At 51.6% G+C, this 20,232-nt stretch overlaps 9 protein-coding genes across 9 annotated transcripts; 5 read left to right on the top strand and 4 right to left on the bottom strand.

The window, feature by feature from the left end:
- Window positions 1-1,412: 1,412 nt before the first annotated feature.
- N7498_006362 (double-stranded RNA binding motif domain-containing protein) lies at window positions 1,413-1,980 on the top strand (the record flags this gene model as incomplete). Its single annotated transcript, XM_058453424.1, has 3 exons — window positions 1,413-1,479; window positions 1,530-1,589; window positions 1,760-1,980. The coding sequence occupies 3 exons, from the start codon at window positions 1,413-1,415 to the stop codon at window positions 1,978-1,980; spliced, it is 348 nt and encodes a 115-aa protein (XP_058307615.1).
- A 1,813-nt stretch (window positions 1,981-3,793) lies between these two features.
- Window positions 3,794-4,042, top strand: N7498_006361 (uncharacterized protein; the record flags this gene model as incomplete). Its single annotated transcript, XM_058453423.1, has 1 exon — window positions 3,794-4,042. The coding sequence occupies one exon, from the start codon at window positions 3,794-3,796 to the stop codon at window positions 4,040-4,042; it is 249 nt and encodes an 82-aa protein (XP_058307614.1).
- A 523-nt stretch (window positions 4,043-4,565) lies between these two features.
- Window positions 4,566-6,364, bottom strand: N7498_006360 (uncharacterized protein; the record flags this gene model as incomplete). The annotated part of the gene is made up of 8 exons (XM_058453422.1): window positions 4,566-4,892; window positions 4,957-5,041; window positions 5,097-5,266; window positions 5,322-5,828; window positions 5,877-5,958; window positions 6,003-6,078; window positions 6,132-6,270; window positions 6,326-6,364. 8 exons carry the CDS (start codon window positions 6,362-6,364, stop codon window positions 4,566-4,568), a joined length of 1,425 nt encoding a protein of 474 aa, XP_058307613.1.
- A 904-nt stretch (window positions 6,365-7,268) lies between these two features.
- N7498_006359 (tRNA-ribosyltransferase family protein) lies at window positions 7,269-9,103 on the top strand (the record flags this gene model as incomplete). The annotated part of the gene is made up of 8 exons (XM_058453421.1): window positions 7,269-7,556; window positions 7,628-7,878; window positions 7,936-8,019; window positions 8,073-8,393; window positions 8,441-8,498; window positions 8,549-8,626; window positions 8,677-8,864; window positions 8,914-9,103. 8 exons carry the CDS (start codon window positions 7,269-7,271, stop codon window positions 9,101-9,103), a joined length of 1,458 nt encoding a protein of 485 aa, XP_058307612.1.
- A 398-nt stretch (window positions 9,104-9,501) lies between these two features.
- On the top strand, window positions 9,502-10,574 carry N7498_006358 (thymidylate synthase; the record flags this gene model as incomplete). Its single annotated transcript, XM_058453420.1, has 2 exons — window positions 9,502-9,668; window positions 9,731-10,574. The coding sequence occupies 2 exons, from the start codon at window positions 9,502-9,504 to the stop codon at window positions 10,572-10,574; spliced, it is 1,011 nt and encodes a 336-aa protein (XP_058307611.1).
- A 1,318-nt stretch (window positions 10,575-11,892) lies between these two features.
- On the bottom strand, window positions 11,893-12,819 carry N7498_006357 (AN1-type zinc finger protein; the record flags this gene model as incomplete). Its single annotated transcript, XM_058453419.1, has 1 exon — window positions 11,893-12,819. One exon carries the CDS (start codon window positions 12,817-12,819, stop codon window positions 11,893-11,895), a length of 927 nt encoding a protein of 308 aa, XP_058307610.1.
- A 727-nt stretch (window positions 12,820-13,546) lies between these two features.
- N7498_006356 (histone deacetylase hosB) lies at window positions 13,547-16,594 on the bottom strand (the record flags this gene model as incomplete). The annotated part of the gene is made up of 1 exon (XM_058453418.1): window positions 13,547-16,594. One exon carries the CDS (start codon window positions 16,592-16,594, stop codon window positions 13,547-13,549), a length of 3,048 nt encoding a protein of 1,015 aa, XP_058307609.1.
- Window positions 16,595-17,384: 790 nt separating this feature from the next.
- On the bottom strand, window positions 17,385-17,654 carry N7498_006355 (uncharacterized protein; the record flags this gene model as incomplete). The annotated part of the gene is made up of 1 exon (XM_058453417.1): window positions 17,385-17,654. One exon carries the CDS (start codon window positions 17,652-17,654, stop codon window positions 17,385-17,387), a length of 270 nt encoding a protein of 89 aa, XP_058307608.1.
- Window positions 17,655-19,193: 1,539 nt separating this feature from the next.
- Window positions 19,194-20,015, top strand: N7498_006354 (YggS family pyridoxal phosphate enzyme; the record flags this gene model as incomplete). Its single annotated transcript, XM_058453416.1, has 1 exon — window positions 19,194-20,015. One exon carries the CDS (start codon window positions 19,194-19,196, stop codon window positions 20,013-20,015), a length of 822 nt encoding a protein of 273 aa, XP_058307607.1.
- Between the last annotated feature and the right edge of the window lie 217 nt (window positions 20,016-20,232).

Genomic DNA, 20,232 nt, shown 5'->3' with positions numbered 1-20,232 from the left:
TCCTGAGATTTACTTAAAGCTTGCCCGTACTTTTTACAACGGCTCGCCACGAGTCCGAGCCGCATTGCGCATTGCGCATTGCATTGCGAGAAAGGTCCCATGGTTTGAGTGAAGCTGCAAACTGCAGGTATGCCCAACTTGCATCGAGTGGTGAAATCTTACGCCTTCTCTTCCGAGTGGGCAATTGTGGACAGGACGGGTATGATACATAGGGCGGTTTAGAAAGCGAACCTGTGGTCTCCACTGTGGTTCTGTGGCTCACCGGCAGAATGGTATTATTTGCATGCATTCAGGTGTATTGTTTGGTCTGCCTCGCACTGGCCATGACGCTTCTGTCCTTGACCCCAGTTAGCAGCTCATGTTCATGCAGGGCGGCCCGGTGACGCAGTTCAGCTTCCTTTGAACCCTCTATGAATGATCTCATCTACCTCGCGCTGAGAGTCAAGTGATGTGCTGGCAAGCAATACACAGAATACGGCCCAACTGGGAGTACCTAAGACACACAAGTCTATCACCTGGTGGTCCGCAGGTTAGAAAGGTACTTTGGGCGCCATTATGCAAAACACCAAGCTATGGGCCTCACCTCCGCCTTTGGGCAGAGATCGCCCCTCCGCCACCACGCAATGTAAATACTAATTCATACAGGGTGTTCTGGAAGCCGTTCCGACTGCTCGGGAGCAGAATGCACGCCTGGCAGATGAGGCAGGGACAAGGCATCGAATATCAACGTGGGGTTCTCTGAGTTGTTCATATTCGCCGGCCAATCCCCGTCCAAGGCCCATGCGGATTTTCACTCCTACCTTTTTTTTTTCTCCTTTCTGCCGGGTTTCCCTTGCCTGTGCCTGTCAATGGGTCCCGGGCATGCAGTGGGAAGTCTCTCTCCCCTTACTTAGCGTTTCTTCAAGGGTACGAATTTGGCCTGGTCGGCGTGCGCCGGGCCGTTCCAGCTTGCAGCCTCAAGAAATGATCCGCATGTCTCTCCCGCGCCGCGTCTTTGGCAGGTGGATAAGGCGAGGAGGGGGTGAGGGGACTTTGACTGGTACCCACGCAACCTACAGTACATGCATAAGCCCGGTTTCCGCTAGGTTTGACGGTTAGGCTCCGTTTTGTTTGTTAAAGGGGGAGAAATTAAAAAAGAAAAAAAAAAATGGAGGGGGACCCGAGAACGGCAGTTTTTTTTTTGGTGATTCTGGAGCCGTTATATGCTCCTCCCGCCTCCTCATACCTGAAGTGTAAAATGTCAGGGACCCATTAAGCTGCTCTCGATTATATCTACTTCCTTTTTCCCCGGAGCTTTTTTTTTTACTTTCTTTCCCACCCCCTCTCCGACAGTTTGAGTTTTAAAACTCCGGCTTCTCTCCCTTCATTTCAAATTTCGTTCTCCAATTGAGCTTCTATATACCCCGTTTACAATGTCCTTGCCTACCAGCCCCCAAGCGAGTACTGCTACGCGGCCGAGCTGGCAGGAACAACTCAATGGTAAGCCATTGACCGACTTTTGAAAAAAAAGCCGTCTAAAAATCGTGAAGACCATTGCAGAAGAGCCAAACTAGTCGCCCCTGTCTTCAACATTGTCTCCGATCGGCGAGGTACCTATTCGTTTCCCCGTTTCCCTATGTTTTGTTCCCATATTCCCGGAGTTTGAACGTCCTTGCGTGTCCCTGCATTGCACTGGAGCTGCAGAAACACTGTACACCGACTTTTACTTTTACCTCCGTGCTTGACAGCGGATGCTGATTGCCCTTGCGTCGGAAACCAGGAGGTCGTACCGCCTGGTCCAGCACGGTCTGTGTCCAGGGCCAGAATATCGCCGCCCGCTACTGGTACGACGGCCAGTATATCAACAACGCCAAAGAAGACGCCGCCGAAGTCGCCTTGAAAATGCTGAACCAGCAGCCGAGACCCTCCACCGTCTATCAAGGGACGATCCCTTCCCAGCCGTCCCAGACAGGCTACGGCCGTGGGACCGGAGGCGTTTGATTTCTTATACGTTGCTTTTTCCTTTGTTGGGTGGTTATCTCCAAATCTCTTTTTTTGGGGGGTTTTTTCCCCCCGACGTTGTGTGCGCCTAATTTTTCCTTTTTTCCCTTTTTTTTTTTTTTTTTTTCCCTCTCTCACCTGCAAGCGCCTCCCTGTGCGGGTCCCACAGTAACACACAGATCTCTATTTCCTTACCGGGGTTTTTCTCGAGTGCAGCGAACAAAAATATTCACCATGAACCCGCGCCTCGATGCCTCGGTATGCAGCCCGGATCCTCGACCCGACTCCCCCGGTGAAATACGGACGCTCATGCTGTGATTGCAGATACGGGCTTGAGGATGCGGTGGAGACATCCTGCTAGGCCCGGAGACTAGCACACGGCCTCCCGGATATGCCTTGTCAGAACCTCGTCACCCGGTCTTGGCTTTTGTGCGACACAGTCGTGATACCCACTCGTCACTCGATGCCAAAGACCCAAAGACCAGGAACGGCTTTCCTAATCCTCAGGCCGAGACGAGAAGATGCGGAATACGTGATTGGCTGAGAACAGACAGGGGATATCCAGGATGTACTCGGGACAGCGCGGAGTGTCGACAGTTAAAGTGTTGTCTACACCTCCGACTGACATTTGGGTTCCCGCGTTCCGTGGTTTTCGCTGGAAACAGTGGAGAGGTCTGTGGGGCCCTCCCGTCAAGCCACCCGACCAGAACCAAAACTCTCCTTTGGGCCATCCTGGACTTCTACTTTCAGTCTACCCCCGAATTCCGCCTTGATTGTCCTGCCTGTGCCTGTGCCTGTGCCACCTTCGGGTAGCTGGCTGTCCTCTGAATCCCAGACACGATGCCGGTGGCGGTGAATAAGAGTTTCGGAAAGGGGGCTTTCCAAGTTTCGGGCTTGGATTTGTGCTATTTGAGTTGTATGCGGGAGTTTTCTTTGGGCTACTCTGCTTAAACGGTTGCATGTTGGATTTTGGTTTGGACTTGGTGCGTTGGGTTGGGACTTGGCTTGAAACTACGGCTCAGATTGGCATTTTCTTTTGTCAACAAGATTATCGACAGGATTTTTTCAGACAGAATACTCTCTCATTGACTGAATATATGACATTAAAGTAAACTTGGATCTATTTGAGCTTTGGTATAAGGCTTTGGCTTGTGCTACCTCGTCATGTGTATGCAAACATTTATTCCCGAGAGCTTGCCTTTGCAGTAAAAACTTCCAGAGAAGATGTGTTTGAAGCGTTCCGAGGTTAAGTTCCCGCCCGTCATAAAACTAGGTAAAGAAGTACCGGAAGATATTTGGAACTTCCTGAGGTCCAGTGGAAACGATGGCTACGTCGCAAGGCAGACTAGAGAAGAAGACACCGTCAGACAGCCAACGTCTATGAGAGCATTATTTTTAGACATTCAATCCGACAATAGTCAGAATTCATATAATAGCCCTTGAACCCCGAGGCTTAAAGGTTGTATATAAGCAGGCCCTATCTGGTTGCCTGGCACTAAAAGAAGCAGACCATTTGAGTTGATCGACAAACCTCCTACCGCGTTGAGGCGCATCCGGCCCCCAAATGATGTTGATCGCAGGACCCTGGTCCTTCGCGATGAAAATCAGCCCGGTGGCTGTGCGGGGCGCTCCAAGGCTGATTCTCCCATTCCCTTAAGTTTTGGCGCGATCCTCATAAGGGTGGTTAATCCCCAAGGGCTTAGAACGTCAAGAATAACCCCGGAAGCCATCGAGGCACCAATACTCCCATCTACAAATCCTTTAAGAGAATTACTTCCAGCATTCAAACAATACCTTTGGTAACAAGCCCGTCATGTGCTTCGGCTTCGCAGACGACGATAAATACCCTCCTCCAAACCCAATCCAATATGGCAACGACTACGATCGCTACCTCCGCGACCGCGACTCGTACCAGAAAGAACACGAAAAATATATGAAGCAGAAGAAAAAGCGCAGACGCAATAATGCTGGCTTTTTTACGATTATGGCTGGGGGGACCGGTGCTGCTGGTGCTGCTGGTGCTGCTAGTGCTGCTAGTGGTGGTGGGGGTGGTGGATGTTGATGGTTGATACGATGCGCATCTATTGTTTGTATTGTCTGTTTTCGTTTTGCGGATCATCAGATTCAATAGGGTTCGATACCGGGTCTGGGTTTGGTGTTTTTCTTATAAAATGTTGATGAGAAGAACCATGCTTCCATTTTTTTACGACAAGATCGTGGTGTCTGGGGCGCGGCTGCTTCTGTAGATAGGCTCGAATAGCTTCATCTCTCAGTTCTTTGCTTTTGTCCTGTCTAATGAACTTTCGGTCTCATTCTTCTATTGATATTCACCCAATGTCACGATGAGTCTTGAGATGATTGGGCCGGGAAGAGAGCGAAGTTGTCATTTGAAGCCTTGCATTTCTCCCTGCTTGCCACAGTTTACCACAGCTGTCATGTGGAGATTCAATTACAAAATGACTCATCACGCCTTTCAAGACACTATGCAAATACTATCTTTCAGCTGCATAATCACGTTCCACAAGAACCCCTAGTCTCACCCACATATAGCGCTCTATACATCCAGCCCCATCCAGCTGAGCTGTCTAATACGCATACTTCTTTCCGCTTCCATCAACACTTCCCCGACTATTTCTCCACCCGTAATACAGTCGCAAATGTATGCATCCCGCTGCCACGAAGAGAAGTAGTGCTGCGTTGGTCCAGTGTCCTGTTGGGTAGCCTATCTTCGCTTCGTCACTCTTGTAGATCCAGACTCCGACGATCTGACCCGGTGCGCCAAATGAGACATTTAGTGCGATAGCTAGGCCTGCTCCGGCTGTGGATCGTAGATTTGAGGACAGCCAACCGAGGAGTGGGGGGATGCAGGCGAAGGCACCACTGGCTGCGACGATGAGGCAGCCGTAGCGGGACTGGGATTGGATTCGGTTAGCTGGTGATTTTAGTTTAATGCATCGGCGGTGTCGGCTTGCTTACGAGGTATGCCTCAGCTGGGAGAACTGCAGATGCTAGGAAGCCCATGGCGCCGATGAATGAGAAAATGGCGGAGTGGAGTCCGCGGCTGCATGACCATGTTAGTCTGACTGACTCAAAATGAGTATAACCCTAGTACATACCTGTTAAAATAATCCGCAGACCATGCCACGACGACTGTCACCACATAGGCCACTGCATACGGAGGCACAGTCATCAACTGCGCGCGGAGGTTGGAATACCCCAGTCCAGACGTAATAGCCGGAGTAAAGAGAGAAAGACTCGAAAACGGCGTGGAGATGCCAAAATACACCTATTTCAACGGTTAGTTCCCGACACATCCCAGGTGCACTACGGATCAAACATACTGCATAATGAGCATACAGCCGCCAATCTGTCAAAACGGCCTTCGCATCACCCCAAGACATAGCACTCGCATTCCCATGCGAGCCCTCAAGCCTCAACCTCTCCGCCGCAAGCTCCTTTTCCTCAGCATTCAGCCAATGTACCGACTCCGGATAATCGGGCAAAAAGAACCAAACCAACACAGAAGACGCACAAGATGGCGCACCCTCAATAATGAACAGCCATCTCCACGCAGAAAGCCCATGGGCACCATTCATATGCCCAACGCCGTAGGCAATAGCCCCTCCAAAGGCACCTGCTAATGTCGCCGAGGCTAGAATCAGCGCAACGCGCATCGAGCGCTCGGAGTTACGGTACCAGAACGTTAGGTAGTAAACAAAGCCTGGGAAGAGACCGGCTTCCGCGACTCCTAAGAGGAAGCGGAGTCCTGTTACTTGGGCGTAGTTGTGTACGCCGCCTAGGCCCATTGTCGTCGCGCCCCAGGACAGCATGAGGAATGCGATCCAGCGCTGGGAGATGTTAGTATTGAATTCATGATGGCAGTGGATAGGACATACGCTCGGTCTGAGTTTCTTTAGAAAGTAGTTTGATGGAACTTCGAATAGCGCGTAGGCTATCAGAAATACCATCAGGGCGATCCTGATACCGTTAGTTTCGTCAGATAATTGGTGAATGGTACTCACGTATATTGATAGGAAGTCATATTAGTTTCCGAGAGTAGATCATTATGCGTATCTTCGTTGAGGATCTTGGCATTTCCTGTTTTCGATCAGCTCAACCTTCCCCTTCTCATAGATTAGAGAAGGAAGCACCGATATTCGACCGATCCAAATAACACAACAGATAAATCCCAGCACATAGAGGCACAATTCTCAAATCCTGCTTCCAAACCAAAGCTTTCTCCCTCTCCCCAAAACCCAGATCCAAGCCATCGCTGCCAGCAACGGGGTACTGTCCGAACCTTGTTTAGCATACTCTGGCGAATCGGGTTGGAAGAAGTTCTTACAGCCTGCTCCACGTCCTGGGTGGGCTTTTCTGCCGCCATGGTGCAGGCGAGCTGGTCAAATCGATCGCACAGAAATGGCCACGAATTTTGGAGGACCCCTTTTGTCTGCTTTTGGGGTCTCGGCATCGACCTAAACTCGGGGAATGGACCCCACATTTTTGGCCCGCACTGGCCATCTCGGCCGTGCTCCGATCTAGGGTTCACCGACTTCCGGGTGTTTGTTTGGTTCGGCTACTTTTCAATTAAGTAGTGGTTCAATGTTATATTCAAATCTAAAAAGGGGTTCAAAAATAAGTCTATCAAGGCCTGTTGGATAGTTTGTTTGTAGAGCTGCCACTGAGATTATTTCCGAGGTATAACCGCCGAAGTTCAATCAGACCTTTGAAGTCATTTCTAAAGATTTAAAGATTTAAAGGACTGAGCCGGTATAGTTTCTATCGAGGCCGGCAATTTCGAATGAAACAAGACCAACCGGTCTGCGTGATTCCCTGGGTAATGGTTGGCGTTTCTCACGTGCTCCAAAACGTCCATTTCACGTTCAGGCATTCGATTGGGAACCCCTGACTTTCAGAGTGCAGAATACGTTCTCTTTAGTTCCAATTATCATTTGAGATCTAATTGATGTATTTGCCGCAGGGTGAGGACGGAGTAGTTCGGTTACTGAAGATCTCGGCGAAGCAAACACATGCCATAGCCAGGTTTGGAAACAACTCGCTATCTCAAGACGAGTACTTTGCTTATACTGGAAAATACTCGATTGGAGCGAACCCTGGAAGTTCTTGTTCTTCAGTTTCATGGGCATGTTTTGACGAGACTGGTTTCTGGGGAGTCGCGTGCGGGCAGCGGACGGTTGATAATACCACTCAACGCGCGATGAAGGAGGGAGACATTTGTTACGATGATACATTAGGGCCAAGCGTACCTTTTAGACATCTCCCAAGGAATGCTCCGAGTCAATGTTAAAAGCGTAGTTGGTGTGGCTGCCATCACCATAGACCAGCAGTGCAAACCAGACAAACGTCCTTATCGGTTGATTGTGCCTGAGCGCATCGCAAACGCTGCCATCGTGACACCTCGGGTTTTCTTCATGCAATGCCACCGCTCGCTGGCCAGACTTCGTCCTAGAATATTACACTCGCTATCCTCGATCGCGACCATGTCGACCACCGCAGAGCCCGCCCGAAAGGCCATGCCCTCCGCATTGACATTCGACCGTCATGCGAAATGTTCGGTACGTCTTCCCTGCCCCTCCAGATTTTTAAATAGGCTGTTCCAAGCGATTGACTGTTCTGTTCTTTTCAGACCACCAAAGCACGCGCGAGTACCCTCAAATTACCTCATGGCGACGTCCCTTTACCCATCTTCATGCCCGTCGCGACGCAAGCTGCCCTCAAAGGCCTGACATACGATCAACTGCGCGATACAGGATGCATGCTTTGTCTGAACAATACATATCACCTTGGATTGAAACCGGGACAAGAAGTGCTAGAGGCAGTGGGCGGAGCGCATAAGTTGCAAGGTTGGGATCGGAATCTTTTGACCGACAGTGGAGGGTGAGATCTGCAAGTTGCGGGAACTCGATCGATAGGCTGACCGAGTCATGTGTGCAGTTTCCAGATGGTGTCTCTTCTCAAACTAGCCACGGTTACTGAAGAAGGCGTGCGGTTCCTCAGTCCGCACGACGGCTCGCCCATGTATGAAGCCCCCGCACTCGTCGCACCGGATGTGTCTAATCACTATATGACAGGCTCCTTACCCCAGAACACTCGATTTCTCTCCAGAACTCTATCGGCTCAGATATTATCATGCAATTGGATGATGTGATTGCCACTACGTCCCCAGATCATGCCCGCATCAAGGAAGCTATGGAGCGGTCTGTGCGATGGTTAGACCGTTGCATTGATGCACACAAATACCCCGAAAGACAGAACCTCTTTTGCATTATTCAAGGTGGTCTTGATTTGGAACTGAGGAAACAGTGCTGTGAGGAAATGGTCGCTCGAGATACTCCTGGAATCGCCATTGGTGGGTTATCCGGCGGCGAGGCCAAGGAGGAGTTTTGCAAGGTGTATGTCTTGTCTTACCCCCAAAAGTTGCAACGCTGACAGTTTAAAGGGTGGATACATGCACTGATCTTCTGCCAGAAGATAAGCCCAGATATGTGATGGGTGTGGTATGTTTTTGGCCATTCTCGCAAGTTGATTTGTACTAATTCTGGTCAAGGGATACCCGGAGGATATCGTTGTAGCAGTAGCGCTTGGAGCCGATATGTTCGACTGCGTGTGGCCAACACGGACAGCGGTAAGTCTGATCCATCTCTACTTTCAATAGCACATACTAATTGTGATTAGCGTTTCGGCGATGCTATTGTCTCTTCCGGTACTCTGAAACTGCGCAACCGGCAATTCGCCCATGACTTCAGCCCCATTGAAGATGGTTGCACCTGCAATTGCTGCCGTCCAAAAGATAAGGGCGGCCTTGGGGTAACCAGGGCATTTATATACCACATCACGGCTAAGGAGACCGTCGGTGCTCATCTGTAAGATCCCGTGCCTGACGTCTATAGTTTCCCTGCTAACATACCCTAGTCTCACAATTCACAACGTGCACTACCTCTTGACCTTGATGGCAAATGCACGACAGGCTATTATGGAGGACCGGTACCCGGCCTTCGTTCGTCAATTCTTCTCTAACATTTATCAAGGCGATAAATCGAAATACCCCGAATGGGCCGTGGGCGCATTGCGCGGTGTTGGCATGGACTTGCTGGCAGACTGATCCGGGTGAAAAGACGGTTGTGATTTCGAACAAGCGACGATACTTTGCATTCTTGCTATAGATAAGCGCATGCATTCGAGCGGTGTTGGCCTCCAGGCCTTGATGATCGAAATGTCATATAAAAGATGATTGCAATCTCATGAAAATCTAACATGTGTATGATCTTCTAGTAGAATCAATCAGTCTTATTCTTAGTGAACGTCCCCGTAAATTGCAGAATAATGTACACAGTGATGGCCACATTTGTGTGATGAACATGCAAGATGCAGATGGCCATGATGTGATAAGATAACGTCACGTGACAACGTGTCGCGTCGACGCGCACGGGTTTCCTTCTCAGATTAATCGGGAGACCCAGGAATTGAATCTCCAACTCACCCATCCACTCATTCTCAACCATGACACAAGAACAAGTTGTCACTCCTGCCTCGGCAGCGCAACCTCCCCACGATCCCTCGCACGAGGAGCACCAATACCTCAGGTTGATTCGCACGATCTTGTCGCAAGGAGAGCATAGGCCGGATCGAACAGGGACAGGCACGCAGTCGATCTTCGGTCCCCCACAGTACGATATCCTATAAACGGGGCTCTTCCTCTCTGGACAATAGACTAATTTTTCAAATCCAGGCTGCGATTCTCCCTGTCAAAACCCAATCCCGACGGTGGCGCCCCGATTCCCATCCTGCCCCTCCTCACCACCAAGCGAGTGTTTCTACGCGCCGTCCTCGCCGAGCTCCTGTGGTTCATCTCCGGCTGCACATCATCCCTACCCCTCTCCGAAGCCGGCATTAAGATCTGGGATGGAAATGGCAGCCGCGAGTACCTCGATAAGGTTGGACTGGGACACCGAGAGGAAGGCGATTTGGGCCCTGTGTACGGGTTCCAGTGGCGACACTTCGGCGCAGAGTACGTGGACGCCAAGGCAGACTACACTGGCCAAGGCGTCGACCAGCTCAAGGAGGTCGTGAACAAGATTATGAACTCACCATTCGATCGCCGCATTATCATGAGTGCTTGGAACCCCGCAGACTTGACCAAGATGGCTCTCCCGCCATGCCACATGTTTGCTCAGTTTTACGTTTCGTTCCCGCCGGGTATGAAACTCGACGAGAAGACTGGACGCCCAACTGAGAAGGGTACCTTGTCTTGTCTCCTCTACCAGCGCTCTTGCGACATGGGTCTTGGTGTGCCCTTCAACATCGCCTCCTACGCTCTTCTTACCCACATTCTTGCCCACGCTGCTGATTTGCACCCTGGTACTCTCATCCACACGATGGGCGATGCTCACGTGTATCTTGACCATGTCGATGCGCTGAATGAGCAGTTGACTCGGGAGCCCACAGAGTTCCCCGAACTGCGCATCAAGCGTGAGGACCGGGGCAGCGCTGTCGTCGACGGCTGGAAAGAGGACGAGTTTGAGGTCATTGGGTACAAGCCCCATAAGATTATCAAGATGAAAATGAGTGTTTGAAACTGTGGTGTTTTGCATTGCTATGCTATAATGTCTAGAGTGGTTTTCGCAACCAGTTATACCTCCACAATCTCATGATTTAATTCCCGGAAAAGAAATCCGAAATGCGCTAATTCACTTTACTTCACGCTCCATGATTCGGCATAACGGTGGTCGTAAGACTGAATGTCGTTTTGACACCCAGCGCCTTCTGGCACCTGGCATTAACCCCCCCCCCCAATCCCCCCTAGAGAAAGCTTTCGACGAAAAACCGCCTGTCACCGCTGGATGAGTTCGAGAAACGACACACTACCCTCAAGATCACGTACAGATAGATCCCTATCCCTATGCTGTAATCTATTTATAAATATGAATCCTTGACATTCGTGTCCTAGCTGTCTAAAAAATGAATTTCACTCTCACAAGTAGCCCGAATTTCCAGGATACCACAACTTTTCAATCTATTGGCGCAAATATTTGTCCATGAATTGCGCCAGATTCTTGATAACATCACCAAGGTACTTGTCGTTGTCGTATAGATCCATATGCGTAGCACCCTCAACGCGACAGCTGCTTCGGTTCAGCCGCCTTTTCATAAGCTTCTTCGCTGTAATACATCGTATCGGCCTTGGTACCAGCGATGAGAACGACCGAGCTGGTATGTACCTGTCAAATTGATCGCGGCTTGGCCCTTCTGTATAAGCGCGCTCCCTAGTTCCAGGCAAGAGGCGTCCGCAGGAAATGGTGATCCAATCAGGGAATGCATGATGGGGCCTTTATTCCAAAAAGAGATATCACATCTGAACCTTAAAAGGCCCTTGAAACCCTATTACTAATGCGTGACCCTCTGGTTTTGGTCTTGAACTGGGATTTTACCCGATGTCATCGTCATTTACGGTCTCGGTTGAACGAAAAGAGTGTCAATAGAGTGGGCATCTAATAGAATGGTCCCGAATATACGCTCGGATTGCCACTCGCATACTGAGGGTCGTTAGAGGAAGTGAAAACTTGCTAAGTTCGCGCGCCTTTCGTGTTTGAATCGTTTGTATTTCATGGCTCCTGTTGGAACGACAATTATCTTGCCATAACTTGACTAGCGCGTTGCTCGGGAATTAAGTGATAAGAATGTAGAGGTATAAACTGATTTCGAAAACTAGTGTAGACGATACCAGTCTGTTGATGTAAATGTCACGGGTTAAACATATTTCCCAGTTCATGTATAATACACAGAAGCTCAAGATTGCAGAATCAACTATCATTAAAGTCGTAAATGCTCCAGGTATATATGTCAAGGTAAATGCTCCAAGATGCTCTAAAAATGGCAAGAAAATGCATCTCATCATGAGTTCTCCAAAACCACCCCAGCGCCTCGTAACAACACAATCGTATCCCCCGACTTGACCTTTCCCCCAATAGAATCCGAAAACTCCAAGAAATCCCCAGACTCCACATGGAAGATCCGCAGCCTGGCCTCCTCCCCTCCAACGCGATTATTCAAATTCTCAACATGCAACCTCCGCGCCGCATCATCCAACACCCGACCAACCTTCCACCTCGAGTCAAAATAGAAATCACCCGCCGGCGGCTCCGCAGCCTGCGTATCCGCCGTACCAACTGCATGCACATACAGCCGTTTATCAGCCGGAACCCCAGCGTCACCCTTCGCAGCGCGCTTCATAGCATTCACGCTAGCCGCGCGCGCCGCAGGGCTGTTCGGCTTGACCTTGGGCTTCGGAATAAGATTCGCGCCGGCCGCCTGCTTCTCCTTGCCCCAGCTGCGCACGCGCGCAAACATCGACTTGATCGTATCATTCGCCGCGCCTTGCCGCGCGCCCAGCGGGGTAAGCTTGGCGCAGTCGTGTTCCTCGCGCAGCCGGTGCTTGAGACAGTACTGGCGATTGCAGTTCGGACAGCGCACGCCCGGGTCCTTGAGTGTATTGATAAGCGTCTTGCAGGAGGCATGGTAGCACTGGTCCGAGTTATAGATGTTGGGTTTCTCGGGCGCGACTCGGTTTTCTTGGTTGATGCCTGCGCGTCGGCGAGCCCATTCGCCGGCGTTGGGGCATTTGTGGGCTGTTTCGCTGCGGTGGTCGAGGCAGTAGGTACTGCGGCAGGATTCGCAGCGGAAGGGTAGGAAGTCGAGCTGGCCGCAGTATTCGAATTGGCAGTGGCGGCCGATTGCTTCTAGGTCCGTGTCGGTCATTTGCGTGAAGGATTCGTTGGGGTTGGAGGCGCCGCCTCCCTTTGATATGCTGACGGGAGACATGATCGAGGGTGAGAGAGCAAAAAGAGATGCAATGCGAATGCTAATCGGGGCAGATAAAAGAGAGGAATGTCTGGCATCGAGTAGAAGGTGCTGGCACCGTTGACTAATGCGGAGGCGGGAGGCAGATGCGCTTAGTAAGGATGTGCGGAGATCGCCCCCCACGCGGCAGCCACTAAACGTAACTGGCCTCAAAGTGTCCGTGGTTCTATTCTCTTGTTCAGGTACGGTCACTTTGTACGTCCCGAAACCGTTGTCGCCATTTTACCATGAGTATCGACTTCAGTATGTGGGCAGTTCCAGTATGTCCCTTTGGGCAATAGTGTCACGAATGATACCGAGCACAAATCGAGCTCTAGTTGCTGTTTCCTGAACATATACAAAAATGACCATCATGTACTTATTACAATCTTGACTGGTTGCACCGACAGAAATGGAGACAAAAAGGGAGGGTTTGCTTCTAAGCGATGGATGGATGACGATGCCTACTTCTTTCCGAATGCATATGCTGAGAATAGGACATGGAATCTAATTTCTACAAAAGTATCCGAAAGAATAGGCCAGATTACACGAAAACTCAGACCACAAATCCCGAACATGGAATTTCCGAAATCGACAAACTCCATACAAAAGGGGTATATGAGGCAAAAAAACTTGGAGCTGACAGAGTCTACTCCATGACGCCAAAGATCCAGATCCAGAATCAAGATACAGATAAATCGCAGGTATCTCACAGCGGGTAGAAAGGACGTGAGTCCTGAGAGCCCGGGTTTTGAGGGGTTTCAGGCGCGGACGTTGGGGGAGGACGGGGTTGTCCCTGGTTGGGGGTTTGCGTCTCTGGCGTGGCGAAGGGAATGGGGCTGCTGGACGTGAAGACCGGCAGGGCTTGCATTGGGCCCCGTGGATGGCCTTGGGGTTGGGTTGGGGGGAAAGCAGGTGAAGCGAAACTGGGAGGTGGGCGTGCGGGTCCGTTTCCCCTTGAAGGGTCCGGCATATTATTAAGTAGCTTCGGCATGGACAATTTGACTCGCTGAAGGCCACTTGTGAGTTTGTCCATGTTATCGTCCTTCGGCGCGGTCACTTCACCGGAAAGTTTTGAAGGCATGAAGGCCGTGGGCACTTTGGGCACGGGAGGGGCCTTTCGAGGACTGGCTGTGCGTCTGGGAGTACCTGGTCGCGAACCACCACTGGTTTTTCTCGAGGTGGGCTTCACCGGAGATTTCGAAGGGGTAGCAGGCCCATTCTCGGTGGTCTTATCGTCGATGGTACTGGCCAGGTCAAGACCGGTGGGCGCAGCGTGGGTTGCACTCTTTCTGCGACTGGCATCCAGGGATGGAGAAGATTCTCGGGATGGGTCTGGAAGCTCGTTTGCATCAATGGTTCTTCTGCGGTTCTTGTTGCGCATCGCTTGCTGGCGCGGAGTGGCAGGTCTGGGAGAGAAAGGGGTTGGAGATTTGGTCTTCCGAACGCGAAGCTGTCGCTTTTCCTCTGTGCTTGGTACTTGCGGTGGTGGAGGGATGATGGCAGGGTTGATACCACCATCGAGTGCCACCTGACGATCACGGCGCTGACGAGAAGCCTCGGCGTTCAATTCTTCGGGTCGACAGCTCTTCGTCTGCCTATGTGAAGGAATAAGAATCTTAGATAATTCATGGGTTGCAGTAGCCCAGCCAACTTCAGGCAGTGGTGGGATACTTGGACGCGGGCCCATTCCAGGGGAGCTGAAAGATTTGCGGTCCTGAAGATTGACTTTCTTGGCTTTAAAGGAGTCTGTCTCATTGAACAGCGTTGAGGACGTTTCACGCTTGATCTGCTTGGGAGGAGGATCCACAAGTGCCTCCACTTCGGCAAGTAAGGACGGAGACCACCACTCTTTATCGTAGTCGGCATGAGCTGGAGGCTGTTGAGTAGTATCCTTGGGGCTGATCTCGGTGATGTTCATCCCACTAGTCATGGCAGAGGCCAAGCGGTCATCGGCTGATTCGCTTCCCAGCCCAGAGATGTGACTGAGAACACCGCTCATCAAAGCTCGGTCACTGTATCCACCTTCCAGCACACTGATGACCCGACCATCAACACCGAGACCCTCTTCCTGAGACATTCGAACGACGTCTGCAGTAAAACGCGCGTAGAACTCGGTTGGCACATTGACCTTGTGTCGTTGCATGCCGGTACTTTCCCACTCGCTCGCATCGAATCCTGCCGAAATGAAAATGGCCGCTTTGGGACGCGGGCCATTGGGGTTTGCGGAGAGTCGCTGAGTGTGCTGTCGGAGGAACTTCCGTGCCTTCTCAAGCAAGACGAGATACTTGGTCCGGTAAAGAGTCCAGAACTCGTCTTCCGTTTCCCAGGTGTCCAGATGAATATTCCAAATAGACTGCCCATGCGCACCGTCGAGACAAACGCTCGCATTGCGCACTTTATCCGGATCACCGGCCTCGCACGGATAAGAATTGATATCATGCAGACTGTAATATCCGATGGCTGTCTTCTTGTGAGGAGCAGCATTGCGCGGAGCAGTCGCCGCCTTGTAATTGTGGTTCCAAGTAATATCTTGGGAGCCGTCTCCATGATGCAGATCGAAATCGAGAATGGCAGCGTGCGTCAAACCATGATTCAAAGCCGCATATGAAATGCCTACGTGGACATTATTGATCCAACAGAACCCTGACGGCCAGTCCGCTGAGCAATGGTGACCCGGAGGTCGGATACAAACAAATGCACGCTTTGTCGGGCCCGGTCCGAGGACTGTGTCGATGCCTTCGCAAACACCACCAAGAGCACCCTCGAAAGCATTCAAAGATTCCGAGCATAGGTAGAGGTCTCCCTCATGAAGAGCAGATCCACTGGCTTCCTGGCCATTGGGCCCCGGCGGCTTAACCAGTTCCTTGCCAACCAAAGCCAGACGTGACTCGGCAACATCGCACATACTCTTCAGATCAGTCATCCACTGAGTCCCATGAACATTCGTCACAGCACTGTCTGAAAGAGCCAACTTGCGCGATGTCTTGCGAATCTGGAACGGCGGAGGCGGCAACATGTGCACATCTAGATCTGGGTGCGGCGCATACCGTTCGCCTGCATATCGACGTCCAAGACGGACATAGGCCGCAGAAATCCCCAGCACACAGGCGCGAATGCGCTCCGGCCTCTCGACTATCTGGGAAAGGTAGGTCTTTGTAGTACGGGGGCGCGAGAAGCGATGGCCGTAGCAGGCGTCGTGAACAATCACGGCAGTTTTAGATTTGAGATCGACAACGTGGTGCAGGTCGAACTCTTTTTGGAAGTGTTCTGCCGCGATCGACGCTGCCGTGGGGAGCTGGGGCTCCGGTGGGAACGCGAGCCGCTGGGGCATTATTGCGGACGACGCGGTGGCGGTCGGTGACCCCGCCAAGTTGGCGGAAGAGCGACGCGACGAGTCTGCCAGGGGAGAAGAGGAGCCGGTGTTGGCAGATATGGAGCGCAAAGATGCAGCGGACGCGCGCTTCTGGAGGGAGGGTGTCGACTTGCGGCGCTCGTCGCGCAGTGAGCTGGAGCTGGGAGTGCGCGGCGGCGCGGGCGTGTTTGCGAGCGAGGCGCGCGGTGTGGCATCTTCAGGAGATAAGAGGGATGGAGAGGATGGGAGAGGAATCGCGGCGGCACTTGCAAGAGTGAGGCGATTCAAAGAGTCTGTCAGATCACGATTGGACTGATCCATGGTGGGCTGATTGTTTTGGCTGTTATCAGCGGGTCGCGGAGGCGGAGGTGGATCATCCTGAGAGGGTTTGAAGGGGTCCATGATTCATGAAGAGCATAGATTTGAAAGAAGCAGTAGAAAGAATCAGCAGAGTGAAAACAAAACTGCTTTGTCAAGTGGCAGGGGGGAAGAAAAGGAGATGCGGGATGTGAAAGTGTAGTTTGGCTCCCTGTGGTTGACGCTCTTCAATATGGCAAGGGGCTGGTCGATCACATCTCCATTCCAAACAATAGGCATTCTTTTATGGGATTTACGATCGAGCTATCGCCTTGTCTCACTCTGATATTTCTCCCTACATTTAGCTCTTTGCGGTCCACGGGGCAGGTTCCAATAGTTGCGCTGGCTTTACCTCTGGCCGCATTCCCAGTCTTCTGGACCTAGATTTATTACTAGGGCCATTTCTCGATAGCTCGGTTATGCCTTGGATGGTAGAGTCCTTCTCTAATCCTCTCCGTATCCTTATACAGATGTACCCTGTTATGAATTTACCGTCCAGGGCCGCTAAGATTAGCGCCTGTCCAGCGTGTTCTGGAAGTCTAAATACCTTCCGGGGCCTACTTTCAGCCACATTCTTTGTGTCAGATAAAAGGAATGACGTTGAAACTCTCTATGGGTATTCTACCTGAGATCTCTAGCTCTCATCGGAAAAAATATGAAGCATAACCCATGAAACCAGAATCTCGTGAGAGACCATTGAACCCTCTTGAACGCCTCAAAAACTCTCAAATCGCAATCTCCCGAACCCCAAAAAGAAAAAAGAAAAAAACCCCAACCCGAAACACCAATGCTGAAACAATTCACAAGGAAACAAAAATATCAGAACCCCATATCCCTACCGCAACCGCGACACCCTCCACTGATACCACTGAAACCAGCGCCTCCTGAAAGAAGCCTTCTCATCCATAGAATCCTGGCCCACCTTCTTCGTTTGATTCACAGACTTGAAGCTGCGCGTTGCGTGCGAGTTGCAGAAGCAGTGCATGTGGACTGTCTCGATGCTAATTCCCGGACAGCTGTTCCGTCGGTGGCCCGAGCAGACGCTGTTTCCAGCGTCTTCTTCGCAATGGCACCATTCGTACAGGGTGAAGTATTGGCGGCACATCTTGGTGGAGCTTATTGCTAGCTATTTTGTGATGATCGACGGAGTAATTATGGGATTGGATCCACACTGTCCCACGGTCTAGTGAGGTTTGTAGTGATAGCGGGAGCTTAGACGTGTGCGAATTTTGGTCAATTTTTGAGGATTGAGGGGCTGTCTTTTTGTCCGATGCGGGATGAGAAATGCGTGGGCTGGTGCCAATCGTGTGAGTTGGGAGTGGTGAGTGGTGAGATCGAGAAAAGGAGGTCAATAATGTGAGTATGGCGGATGCACCGGATAAGAGACCGTCCTGCCAGGGACGAGGTAAAACGAGTTGAAGGTTATTCAGGCCAGCTGAGAGGGGAATTGATGGAGAGGGGAAGTAAGAGAAGACAAGAGAAAGTGGATGCAGCCCTGCAGGCTACTTGTATGTTCTAGGTCTATTAATGGCTGAAGGCAGACCAGCCTTACGGTAATAATGAGGAATGGGTTAACCGGACCACGAAGGAACCTCGGTGGGGCTGACGTCAAAACCCGAGATGAGTTCATCCTATGAACTCCTGGAAAAGACCCCGATGATAGTTACAAAGGCGTGCTGACTGGCGGATTGCCCCATCCGTCTAGCAAGCGCTGGGCGTGGTTACATCTTCGCGCCCAGGTCGTATTGGCGCGGGGATCTGGTCGGCGGTACAATTACTTGGAACCAGTAGCTCTCAGAGCTTCGGGCTCCGTAGGGACTGCTCTGGGAAATCCTTGGCGACGGCTTTGGACTAGTAATATGAGGTAACGGAAACAATCTATCGGTCTTGGCTGTTGAAGGCGCCCTGGGAAAGCAGAAATCTTCCTACAGCCTGGAAGCTGCACCTGGGATGAGTCAAGAATGGGCGGCTCTGCGGGATTATAATTAGGCTGGAAAATAGAGCTGCACCTGAGCGGGTTGAAACTTAACGACAATCTGATCGACACAGGGCTGCCGAACTGTCAGAACCTGATCTAACGGGACGAACGGGGATCCGCGCTGACCCGCAAATGGGCGATTTCTTCCGGCGCAGATCCTTGATTGGCTGCGCGTTGGTTTGGGTTGCCGCCAGGACCCGGAGGAAATGTGCCGAATCGTCGACCGAGTTAGCGTTGGGGTAGAGTAGTATGTATGAACGCCCGACATTCCTCGCGTCGCATGGAATCCATGGTTCGACAGCATTCCGCACCGATTTTGAGATGCAACCGGAAGGGAAAGGTTGTGGCTGTGGTGGTGAAGCTGTCAACGAACCCGCGTGGAATGGAAGGCGGTGACTCGCTTTGGTACTGACAGATTCACGTGACCCGGGAATCTCCGCGGAGTGCTGCCTCAGGCCTCAAATCTTTATCGGACTAACAGCTCTATTTGCATTGGTTTCTTCTTTTTTCCATTGTGTCTGCCGAGTGTGAAGATAGTCACTCTCTGCTCCTGCAACTATACCTTGCTACTTCATTACACTCTACAACTCCGGCTCGCACCCAACCCACCACTTCCAACCACCTAGCATTGCCATGACCACCCCATCCACAGGCCAACCACCCAACATGGCCGCCGCCACCCCCGCGCGCACCTCAACCCTGATCGCAAACCTCTCCGCCGTAACGGCGCGCATAACCACCGCAATCAGCACCTCCCAAACGCCCAACAAACCCGTCCGCCTCGTCGCGGTCTCCAAACTCAAGCCCGCCTCAGACGTCCTAGCCCTACACCAACCACCAGCAACACAATTCCACTTCGGCGAAAACTACCTCCAAGAACTCCTCGAGAAATCCCGCCTCCTCCCACCAACCATCAAATGGCACTTCATCGGCGGCCTACAATCCAACAAATGCGTCACGCTAGCGCGTGACGTGCGCGGCCTCTGGGCCGTCGAAAGCGTCGACACCGAGAAGAAAGCCTCACTACTCGATAAAGGACGCGGCGAACGCAAGCCCGACGCGGAGGAAACAGAAGCACAGACTTCGTCCGGCGATACAGATACCAGACTCCGCATCTACGTACAAGTCAACACATCCGGCGAGGCAAACAAAGCCGGCATTGAACCCGCCGCAGCGCCAGCCTTGGCGCGCTTCATTCGCGAGAAGTGTCCTCGGCTTAAGTTGCAGGGTGTCATGACCATTGGAGCGATTGCGCGGTCGAAGGCTACGACGCCGGAGAATGAGAATGAGGATTTTGTGTGTCTGCGTGAGACGAGGGATCGCATTGTCGAGGAGCTTGGGTTGAGTGGGGCCGAGGCAGAGTTGGAGCTTAGTATGGGGATGAGCTCGGATTTCGAGGGTGCTATTGCCCTTGGGAGTGATCAGGTGCGTGTTGGGACTAATATCTTTGGGGATCGGCCGCCCAAGGCGGAGGCGAGGGTTGTTTAGATCGGGTTGGTTACGAGTTATGAATTGCTGCATATGCATGATCCGGCCCAGGTTGAGATGGGTTGGATAAAAGTTTGGTTGAAGATGCGGAGGGACTGGGTTTACTGTACTCTATATCACTACTGGTCTTAAAGAATATACAAGAACAAACGAGGGTTCCCACGGGACCCTTCCATGTTTGGTTCGGGAGCTGGAAGTTATACATGCATGCTCCACC

The sequence above is a fragment of the Penicillium cinerascens genome, assembly GCF_028974065.1.
Source record: "Penicillium cinerascens strain IBT 15544 chromosome Unknown contig_6_segment0_segment0, whole genome shotgun sequence".
Lineage (NCBI taxonomy): Eukaryota > Fungi > Ascomycota > Eurotiomycetes > Eurotiales > Aspergillaceae > Penicillium > Penicillium cinerascens.
This window is presented reverse-complemented; position numbering and strand designations above follow the sequence as displayed.